The sequence below is a fragment of the Stegostoma tigrinum genome, chromosome 18, assembly GCF_030684315.1.
Source record: "Stegostoma tigrinum isolate sSteTig4 chromosome 18, sSteTig4.hap1, whole genome shotgun sequence".
In the NCBI taxonomy this organism is placed as follows: domain Eukaryota; kingdom Metazoa; phylum Chordata; class Chondrichthyes; order Orectolobiformes; family Stegostomatidae; genus Stegostoma; species Stegostoma tigrinum.
Genome location: NC_081371.1, coordinates 26,688,418 through 26,700,378, shown reverse-complemented (window position 1 = coordinate 26,700,378; position 11,961 = coordinate 26,688,418). Strand labels below are relative to the sequence as shown.

The window sequence follows — 11,961 nt, the reverse complement described above, 5'->3', positions numbered from 1 at the left end:
GCGAACTGATCATAGGTGTTACACAAAGTGGTCCCCAAGCCTCCGTTTGGTTTCCCCGATGAGGAGGCCCCAACGGGAACAGCGGATACAGTATATCACTTTAACAGATATGCAGGTGAACATCTGTTTGATGTAAAAAGTCTTCTTAGGGCCTGGGATGGGGGTGAGGGGGGAAGGTATAGTGGTAGGTGTAGCACTTACTTCGGTTGCAGGGAAAAGTGCCGGGGGTGGTGGGGCTGGAGGGGTCTGTGGAGCGGACAAGGGAGTCACGAAGAGAGTGGTCACTCCAGAAAGCACATAAGGGTGGGGGAGGGAAAAATGTCTTTAGTAGTGGGGCCAGATTGCAGTTGGTGGAAATGTCGGAGGATGATGCATTGGATCAGGGAAACCCTATTGCAGTTGCGGGAGGGAAGAGAAGGGGTGAAGGCAGAAGTGTGGGAGATGGGTCGGACCCAATTGAGGGCCCTATCGACAACAGAGCTGGGGAATCCTCAGTTGAGGAAGAATGTGGACATTTTGGAGGCTCCCTTGTCAAAGTTGGCCTCATCTGAACATATGCGACAGAGACGGAGGAACTGAGAGAATGGGATGGAGTCTTTCCAGGGAGTGGGGTGTGAGGATGTATAGTAGAGGTAGCTGTGGGAGTCGGTGGGTTTGTAATGGATATTAGTGGCAGATTAGATATTAGTGCAGATACATCCCAGTAACGCCTCAACCCAACACTGAACCTACAGAACAACATCTGACATTGCAAAAAGTTTCCATTCTGCCTTCATTGCTCACAATTTATCCCCCGTTGACAACTTTGGAAAAGAGAATGAAACAATGACTTGCTTCTCGGTGACAAAGTCAAATCACAGACATAGCACAGCATGGCCTGCAAAACTGCAAACAGTAGGAGCCAGGCAGGAATTGGCATTATATTTGGATGTTCACTGCTTATTCACAAAGTCAGCATCATTCACGACTCCTCAGATACTGAACCAGTCCATGTTCAAGTGCTGAAAAATGTCAGATGACATTCATGTTTCACAAGTGTCAGACCATGACTTTCTCCAAAAATGGAGAATCTAATCATTACAGGTAACATTAAATGTCATTTCCACCACTGAATTCCCCACTGACATCTTGGTGTTTATCATTAACCAGAAACTGAAATGGACTTGCCACATAAATACAATGGCTACAAGAGCATGTCTGGAAGGGGAATGGCAGCAGATTCATGAGAATGTTTCCATCTACCCATTCCCTTCCAAGCTACTCACCATTGCCATTCCTTTGGTGCCTTGTTCTACTCCAACAGCCCATTTCCAACTATCCCCACAATGTGGAGACCCATCACATTGAACTTTGCCTCCAACTGACCTTCCTGCCTACTGAATGCCGGCATTATACCTTAGTGATGTCTAGTTTTTTCCTCTACACTCCCTTTCTGGAGATCATGGTCGCAGTCATTACCATTAATCCCCCTTCCCATAGCCTACCATCCCCTCTGGTGCTGTTTCACATGCCCCAGTAGACCTTGAGAATCTCCCCATTACCATCCTTGTTCTCACCTCTGCAAATGTTGTTGCTTTCCTTTCTGCCAACCCTCATCTTGACTCCCCCAACGCTTTTGGCAGTGATCATTTAATTTGCAGACATCTCTCCACTTTTGTGCTATGAATACAGAGTGAGCACAGTATGGCATCAAATTCTGGTCAAATGTATTTTGCACCAAGCCATTGGTGCTGGTCAAAAGGATATTGTCATCTCAGTGCTGTAAGAGTTAGCAGCAATAACTTAATAGGGGGATGAATACTGGTCAAAACCACCCTATCACTTTTGGAACTTTCAAGTGTTCTAAGGGAACAGGGGACATGGCTGCAGTCATGTCACTGTGACTGCAAACTCTAATGGATGCAACGGAAAGTGGAATGGTTGAAGTAGAATTGAGATAGAATGGAAAGAAGCAGGCACTCACTTTTTGATTTAATGTCGTGGTCGTTGAGCTGCTGCATCACCTTCACCAAGTTGGTTTCTGTGACCAGAACCATGGTGGGACACAATAGAACTCCCGAAGAGGCAGTTCCTAAACTTGGAACAGTCTTGAGGCATCCCTCCAGTATAGCCCAAATAGAATGTCCCACAATATCCTGGTAGGCTGTGCTCTGTACAATTGGTGCAGGGAACAAAGCAATGTGATAGATACTGAGAAGCCAGGGGAATGGGAGCAGTCATCCTAGGAGAAGAGTGAGGACATTGAGCTGGAGGACGCTGTCCATGTGGATGACAGAGTTCAACTGCATTGGGCAGATAGGCCTTATTGACACTCAATGTTTTTAGGTGTGAGCTGGGTGCAGAAGACCATCATGCATTGTCAAGGTCAATATACCAGCATTTGGCTTGCATTATGGATGTAAACTGCTGTCTGTATTAATTTCCTTTGTGCTCGTGTTTGCTGGCTGTCAGTGAAATCTCATGTTTGCACTTGTCTGAATTCTTGCCTATATGTGATGGCCCTTCATAGACAACATGTGGGTGACCATTGGGGAAAGATTGGCAGGTATTCAAAGAGGATCTTCAGGTGGGACATAGCTAAGGGCAGGTAAACTGCGTGACCTCCATGTTAAACAAGCACTAGAGTGAGAGAATGATGTTGTATGTGCAAGAGGAGTTCCAGGCATGTCGGCTACATGCTGTCAGCAGTGGGAGATAGCAAGAATAGCAGATGCTGGAGTCAGACAATACAGTGTGGAGCTGGAGGAACATAGTAGGTCAGGTTTCTGAAGAAGGGTCCCGAGTTTGGTCCTCTAATGCTGCCTGGCCTGCTGTGTTCTTCTAGCATCCTGCTGTGCTGAGTTTGATGCTATCGGAAGTGTGGCTTTGTGGCTGCTGTGCCATTACATTGCAAATGGGGGAAATCAGCAGATTGCCAGCATTTGTCCAGGTTTTCAGCAGCAGTCTCTCAAAAGATGATGCAGGTACAAGTGATGCTAGTCTTTTAGCAGATGTCCACTGAATGGCAAGTTGCTCTCTGAACAGCATGTGGTAAAGTGGGGATGGAATCAGATAAGAAGAACACCATCAGGGTGAGGTAGGCCATTAATGAGATATGTTTGGTAAGATGGAGTAAGAAATCACATAGGCCCTGCACTGGGAATACCTCCAAAAAGATCCATGAAATTCGCACTTAGCTAAAACAAAATCTAAGATTTGCACCTTAGCCTATGTAGCCTATTATTTAATAAAATAATGACTGATCTATGAACTAGTGTTTTATTAGTGTCTCTGCCTCCTGTTCATTAGTACCTTCAGTTAATAAAAAAACCCATCAACTTCTAGTTTAAAATTAACAGTTAATTCAGCATCAATTTCTGTTTAAAGAAGTGAGTTCCAAGATTGCACTGCACTTTTTGGGTCATTTTCTAATTTCATTCCTAATTGTGTGATCCCCTTGTAATTTAACTTTGCTAGTAATTGGTATCATTTTGGTCACTCTATGCTGCACTCTGAAAAATAATATATCCTTTCAAAGTTTTCATGAACTGCTCACAGTGCTTCAACTGTGGCCTCAAATATACTCAGAAATACATTTTAATTGAAAAGAAATAATGCATCTTATAATATTATCCAAATGCCCTGGTTCATGGAAGATATTACATTTCAGTTGATGCTAATTAGTGTTATTGAAAGCCAAAAAATAACTCAGCTAGTGCAATTCCAAGTGCATTCTGGTGATCTTCCTGATTGTGCTCAAAACTGAAATTCAACAATCAAATTTATTTTTTGAACTATTATTTTAGATGCAGACATAAATGATACAAAACTCATTGTCATGATATGTTATATTTATTGATCAGTGCTTAAAACTCTAAATGAATGTAAATATTTCATGCTAAAATATCCAATGATTCTTCTTCATTTATATTCTTAGTCTTCAGAAATAGTGTCAAACATTTAAACAAGTGGGTCCTCTCATCCTCTTGTATATTAACAAAATGGAAAAGACAACATCAAGATACTTAGCTGAGATGGTGCAGTAGATTTTATATACTTTACATACTGAAGTATTGACAGCTAGGCCCAGCAACAGATTCAGAACAGGAGCAGATGAATGCCATTCGAGGATCCTAGACATTTTTTTACATGATGAGCACACTCAGATCTACAGTTTGTACTCCCCACTAGAGGAGCAACACCAAGTTCCAACGGAGGACAACGTTTGCATTTATACATATTTCTACTAAAATCCATAAATAAGAGCAATCATGCAAATTTCAAAGAGAGCAGGGACATCTTGGCACCTTTATTCCAGTTTCAACTTGTGTTATGACAGAAAAATTAAAATGCCCAAGACAACAGGTAGCTTTTGAATTTCTCAGGCAGGAAACATCAGTTGGTTTTGTGCTGTGTGAGGTTTGAAAAGATAAGCAGCTCTTTCTTTCAAAAGTTGTATGAGTGGGGATTGGTGGTTGGAATGGCAGTGACAAGGAGAGCATGAGTAGACTATGCATCTTTGAGCACCAAAGCTCATATTATCTTCAACAGAACTCTGGACTTCTGTTCGCTCAATATGTTTTCAGTGTTCAGGTATAGGAGAATGTTTATACAAGACAGTAAATATTGAATTATCTACTTTGTCAGAGAGAAGGAGTAGAAATATCAACATCTACAGAAGGAACAACATTTCCGAACCACCGTGAGCCAAACTGCAAGTCACAAGACTTTTCACATGAATAGTGGTGACTGTAATGAGTAAGATCCAAGGTGTCAAACAAGACAGGCTTACTCATGATATCCTCAAGAGAATGGAAGCAATGAGCTCAAAGTGAGAGTTGCTGTCTCTAGATAAAATATTGCTCTATGTTTCGATTTTAGTAAGTCATGTGGTTAGCATAAGTTAGACCTGAGTCTTCAATACACCAAGGTTAATAAAATTATAATCAGCCACTGTAATGCTTTGGGACCTTGTCACAATCTGAAATAATCCTTTGTGATTTTAATATAGAATGATAGGCTAGAAATATGTTATTAGGTATATTGGAATGAAAAGTTAAATGAAAAATCTTCTCAGCCTGTGCTAGGAGATAGCACACTAGCACTCTGTGGAAAATCATTGATGTTGCTTAGCTAAACAGCAGATATTTCCATTGATATATTCCAAGTGACTGGGTCCAGTCTAACAACTCATCAATGTACTGGAGCCAAGTGGATAACTTAGTGATGTAGCTATCGGAATGTTGTGTTGCTTGCTGACTCAATAACTCACTAATGTAATATAATGTATTGATCCATACCACATAACTAGCTGATTTATCAGGGTTGACTGGATATGTCACCAATGTATTGACTCTGATGGGATAACTCATTGATGTACTGGAGCTTACCATGTTCACTGATGTACTGGCACTGACCAGTTTTAAAAATTATTTTCGTTCACTCATGGGATATGGTCATTGCTATACTGACGTTGAATGGAAATTAGTCAGCATACCAGATCTGACCAGGTAGATATGGTGCTGACCAGCTATATCATCAATGCACTAGTGCTGTTTGGTTAACTCATGAGCATGTGATATTGTTACAGAGATAGAAGGAACTGCCGATGCTGGAGAATCTGAGATAAAACAGTATGAATCTGGATGAATACAGCAGGCCAAGCAGCATCAGAGGAGCAGGAAAGTTTGACATTTCGGGTCAAGACCCTTCTTCAGAAAGCATGTGATATTGCCTGGCAAAGTTGGATTTCTCTCTCTATCAGCCTGTGACTGAGGACAGATTAATGGGTGTTGCATCTGACTAAATGATTCACATGAAACAGTATTGACCAGACAGCTGCCGAAAACATGTTTGTAGTAAACTACCTGTATCATTAAATTTGCATCACAAAGTTATGTTTCTTTCTTCAGTGACAAGGGAGGGCGATGAGGTCTGAAAGGAGAATTTATGTAGTTAAGAAGATAATTAAAAAGCAGAGCCTCAAGAGCAATAATCACAGTGTGACATGTTAATGAACATAAGAATATGGAAATTGATTGAACAAGTGGCTCTAGAATTGGGGTAGAACAGAGGGCATCAGGGAAATTTGCTGGTGCTGTTGAAGAGACTTAAAGTGATTTTTCAGGTTTTGGGAACCTGAAGGGTAGCTCAAACAGGAGGTAAAGCTGGTAACAGGAAGTAGAAAAGTGACAAGTGAAAATTAGAAGGCAAGCCAAACAAGGGCATGCAGCAGCTAAAATTGGAATATTAAATTAGATATAAGTTAGAATGTGACATGCCTTCAAAAAAAGTGAAAGGAACTCTACATAAATGCACTCAGCAGTTGCAGCAAGATAGATAGATGACCTAAAGCCACGAATATAGGTAAATGGATACAATGTAATTATGTAACATGGCATCATTACAATAACACGGCTGCAGGGTGAACAAATCTGGGAACTGAATATTCAAATAACAGAAAGAACTGCAGATGCTGGAAAAAGAAATTGCTGGAAGAACTCAATAAGACTAGATGCATCTGTGGAGAGAATCCACAGAATTTCCAATCCAATGCCTCTTCTTCAGAACTGCACCTCCTTGAAACATTTTCTCTCTTTCTTTGTTTTCTCTCTCCACAGATGATGCCAGACCAACTGCATATTCAAGATATTCAACATTTAGGAAAGACAGGCAAAAAAGGAAAAGGAGGTACATTTTCACTGATAGTAAGAGATAGGGTCCATACACTAGTAAGGGAGGATCTCACAATCTCAGATTTGTAGAACAATGTACAGAATCTGTTTAGATAGAGCTGAAAACAGCAAACAGGACCTAACATTGGTAATTGTTGTGTATAGGCGACTGAATAATTGCGGTAATATGGACACATGGTAAAGCACTGTGCATTAGTAGTATAGTAATCATGGGTGACTTCAATCTACATATAGACTGGATGCTCTAATGGGCACTAATGTCTTGTAGAAGATGAGATTCTGGAGCATGCCGGGGATGGTTTTCTCAAGTATGTTGGTAATGAAAAGAGGAAACTGCCTAAGATAAATGTGGATCCATTACAGGCAGAATTTATCAAATGGGAATAAATGAATGGCAAAGAAGCTGAATATTATTGTTTTATGTCTGTCTTCATTTAGGAAAATACAAGGAATCTCCTAGAATTGGAGATCCAAAGGATAGGGAGAATGAGGAATTGAAAGAAATTACTTTAGAGAAAAGGCTATGTGGAGAAATTAATAGGACTAAGGGTTGATGACTTCGGGGAGGAGATATTTTACATCTCAAGTGTTGAAAGAAGTAATTATGGAGACAGTGGATGCATTGATGTTCATCTTCCAAAGTTCTGCAGACTCTGGAATAGCTCCAGCAGATTGTAATTTCAGTATTCAAAAAAGGGAATGAAAAAATGAGGAGCTACAGGCCTGTAAGCCTCAGATTTGAAGTAGGAGAAATGCTAGAATTTACTATAGAGGATGTGTTAAATTGATTCTTGCATAATAATTATCTGATTTGTATAATCAGAATGGATTTGTCAATGGGAAATCATGATTGACCAACCATTATCTTGAAGATGTTACAAACAGAATTGAGAAAAGCGAGTTGGTGGACATAATGCATTTGGATTTTCAGAAGTCTTTTGATATATTCCCCCACAGGATGTTTGTTAACAAAATTAAAGCTCATTGGATGGCAGACAATATTCTGGCATGGTTTAAAGACAGATTAATGAGCAGAAAAAAATCATTCTCGGATTAGCAGTTTGTTGAGTAGGGGAGTACTGCAAGGATCACTACTTGGGCTAGAGCTGTTCAAAATATATGTCGTTGATTAGGATTCGGGAACAAAATGTAACATCTCCATTCTCAGGAACAAAACTTGGTGAGAATGTGTGCTGTGAAGATGCCAAGTGGCTTCAAGAGGATTGGATAGATATAGTAAGTGGGCAAAAGCATGGAAGATAGAATACCGTGTGGAAAATGTGAGATTACCCACTTTGGTAGGAGGAACAGATGAGTGGGGTATTTCTTAAATGGTAAGAGATTAAAATTGCATATGTACAAAGGAACTTGTGTGCCCTTGTCAACAATCATTGAAAGCTAATATTCAGATGTAGCAAACAATTAGAAAAGATAATGGTATATTAGCCTTTGTTGCAGGAGAATTTGTGTTCAGGAGCAGTGAAGTATTTCTTAAATTGTATTGAGCCTTGGTTAGAAATGCACTAGAGAAAAATATGTAGTTTAGATTCCCTTACCTTAGAAAACAGAGAGACAGTGCAAGGAAGATTCACCGGATTTGTTCCTGAGATGGCATGACTGTCATTTGAAAAGAGATTGAGGAAACTGTGTGCATTCTTCAGAGTTTTCAAGAATCAAGAGGTGCTCTCGTTGAAACTTACAAAATACTTAAAGGAATAAACAGTGTAGATTTAGATAAGATGTTAGCTCTGGTTGGAGGATTTGGAATCAGGAAACACAATTTTAAAATAAGGGCAAGCCAGTTAGGACCAAAATGATGAGAAATTATTTTGCCCAGAGGGTCATGAACCTTTGGGTTTGTGGAAATTCAGTTATTGAGCATGTTTAAAGTGGTGATTGACAGATTTCTAAATAGCTATGATGTTAAGGGATAAGGGGATAATGTGGAAAAAAGGCATTAGCCATCTTCGTGCTGAATTGTGAAGAAAGACGATGGGCTGAATGGCCTACTAGGGCTCCAATGTTTCTAAATATGATAATCTGAGAAGCAAAAGAATACAAAAAAAAGCACAAATACAATATGTCTCTTTTGCCAATAACTGACAGCATTTCCACGGAACAGGTTTAACCATAGAAATTATTTTTAAAAAGTGAAGGGCAGTATGTATAATAGGACATCAAATTCAGGAAAGATGTACTGTGCCATTTTAGAACTGAGTTACTGCTGTGGTTGTCATTGAAATTCTCATTGGCACAAAGGTAATCTATTGCTTCTCCATGGAGTTACAGATTATTATTACTGCTTCTTAGTGTGATATTAAATGTTAGTGGTTTTTAAAGTGATATTAAATCTTTTTCAAGTTAATATTCCTTCCTCAACTTTCCCACTGCTCAACAACAGTGGGTTGATAATTGTGAGACTGTGGAGAGAAGTTGTTTCTTGTTTTCTGACTGTGTCTTAGCAATAAGATTCATAGTTACTTCTTTGCTGTTATGAAGTTCATGTTGTGACTTGACCTGAAACTCTCATATTTTGCATCTACATTTCTTAGGTATTAAATTGATAACATTTGTGCTTGGGGTGATGCATATAGTACTGGAGAATGGAACAATTTCCAATTTTAATCATCCAATTTGGTGTCTGCAAACAACAACCCTAGTTTAGATTTTGTCATGTTAGCTGTAGAGTAAAATAACCTCACATTTGCCCTCCTAATGTGTCTTGGCTTCACCCTTAAATGCATTCCTATCAGACAATCCCTCATTGTGAAATTAATCTTTTTTGCAAAAGGACTGGCAGTTTTGCACTGTGGACTAGATCCTGAAGGGAACAGGCTGAGACTCAGTTCATTTGACTCTGACAGCCACTTAAGAGAGGTGATCTTCTGTGTCCAACGGTCAGTAGCTTGTGTCAAAACCAACCTACAGTATTAACTTGAGCTCAATAGTTCAAATCATTATATTCTCATTGCAGGGTATCCTAAACAGAGACAGCAAGGCAGGATGACATAATTCATTTAATGACTAAATCAATGCAGTGTCAATTGCACCTTGTTCTATATGTTTATTAGTTTTCTCTTAAGACTGACTTAAAAACATTTTAAAAAAACACTGTAAGCTTGACTCTCTAGCAGATAGAGGACCTGCTATGGCATAGCATTATTGGCATCCTGAAGGATTTTCAGAGGAGCTGTCCCCAGTTGAATTTACCCCAAGGCAGTATTCATACAATGAGACATTTACAGTACTTCTGTTTTAATAAGAACAATATCTGAACTCAGTGTTAAACCAGAGTTCAGTCTGTGTGATGAAACCACCTGTAGTTTAAACATGTGGTAGCACTATGAGATATGTTTCTGAACTATGCATCTAGGGACATTGTTAAACATTCCTGGGTCAGCAGTGGAATGTTTCTAATGTGTATGTTAAGCTGACATACACATAGTTATACATCACTCCAGGGATATGTTCCCATGGTAGTCACTGCTCTTAAACTATACAAAATTAAGTTTAATCCATTGCAAAGCCATCAGTTCCTTGATTAAAAAATAACTCTTTGAAGGGGGTAGTAAGCTGTGATATTAGGGATCGGACTGACCAGGAATGTCTCTTATACAAACCCCAGGCTATGTAAAGAGCAGAGGGGAAATGTTGCAATCAGCCTCTGTACCCCAAGATTAGAAAGGAAAACCAGGGTTAATGCTCCTGACTGCTAATACATGATCCCTTTTGGAAAAAGTACTGAGTGAGGAGGCAGCATGATCACTCATGACCATGGTGTCTCATATAGTCAAACTCCCTTGTTTTGGGCCATATGTGACAAATAATTACTTAAGAAAGGAGCCGAAGCCGATGGAACTGAATTTTTCCATGGGTCACCACCATTGCAAGAATTAGAGATTAGAAACATAATTTGCAAAAGCTTTAAAATTCCATGCCCCAGAAACTTTTCCAAAGGTGAAATAAAAAGCTGCAACACTCCTCAAATGGATTTATCAAATGCTCCCAAGTTTGAAGCTGCCAAATGAGGGGAGGTGAAGGGGTTGTGCAAACTATATTTGCACTCTTTAATGTGGTGTGCAATCTGAATAATGATTGTTATCCCTGCTGAAATAGGTCATCATTGATCAAGTGATTTTCAGGCTTATTTCTGTCTTTTGTGCAGTCTCATTGTGTCTCTTGTCCTGCGATTCCTGATTAAAGGCCTCTTGTTATGTTGCTAGTAGAAATCCATTCAGGGAAGTGTTCAAGTTGGAAAAGAGGAAATCCCCAGGTGGTGATAGCCAGCATCACAGCAACCACCCCAATCACATTCACTCCAAATCCAGCTTTCACCTGCAAACACAGAAATAGGACTTTCAGACTCAGTACAATCTTGGAAAAGTATCTGAGAACTAATTCTGTCCTCCTAGTGAGGAAGACGTGCTTCAAACATTGTGCATCAGGAAAACAGCTACAACAATACTCTCTTCAAACTGTGCTCTTAGCAAGCAGCGCCCGCGACAGGGGAGAATATTTACAGAACTCACCCTCAATACATCTGGGTATCATGTGGAGAAATTGCTAGCATTCTTCACACAAATGGCACATAAGTTGATAAACACAATTTTAGGAAGGAACATAGAATAGGTTGTCAATCATTTTTTAATTGTGCCAAATGATTTACTGCAGAGACAAACTGTAATGCACATTGATATGACTTGAATTTTTCACAAGCAGCTCCAGAGCCTGCGATTGCTAACATTTTTTTGTGGAGTCAGAACAAGAGTTGATTTTCCTTGAGCCATGAAGATATTGCTGAACAGCTAGACATGACTCTTCACCTCCAAACATCTCCTTTGCCAACCCTACCAAGGCACTCAGGCAACCAACAGCCCGTTGATATCACTTAAATACCAACTTCAAATTAATGGATAAATTTAAATGAGGCTACAACCTGAAAGTAGGTTTGTCATTGCTGGTGCAGGTGGGTGTGTCGCACAGATGAAAAGTCACAACCAAAATCAGTGTTGGTTCGAAACTCACAACTGTATCATGGTGGCGTTAGGAGCATGAGTTGAGTACCATGTGTCAGTGGTGTGCACAGAGCAGGGGGCAATTGTTTGCAATAATAAGCAGAAAGTGATTTTAGATCTTTTAACTGCCCAAGTCCAGATCACTGTGCATCTAACAATGGGATGTAGTTAAACTGGAAGGCCTTCTTTAATGCCTGAAAATGACTTCAAAATAATTATAGAATTTCTCATGATTCCTCTAAAATAAAAAAAAATTGTTGTATTAATTTACT

General features: G+C 39.7%; 1 protein-coding gene across 2 annotated transcripts in view; it reads right to left on the bottom strand.

The window, feature by feature from the left end:
* Positions 1–3,825: 3,825 nt before the first annotated feature.
* The window catches only part of slc13a4 (solute carrier family 13 member 4), a 104,668-nt gene continuing 96,532 nt past the window's right edge, over positions 3,826–11,961 (bottom strand). For both annotated transcript variants that reach the window (XM_048549427.2, XM_048549429.2), the window contains exon 15: positions 3,826–11,009. In XM_048549427.2, the coding sequence (XP_048405384.1) occupies positions 10,872–11,009 (138 nt within the window). In that variant the 3' untranslated portion in view covers positions 3,826–10,871. The remainder of the gene's footprint in view (positions 11,010–11,961) is intronic.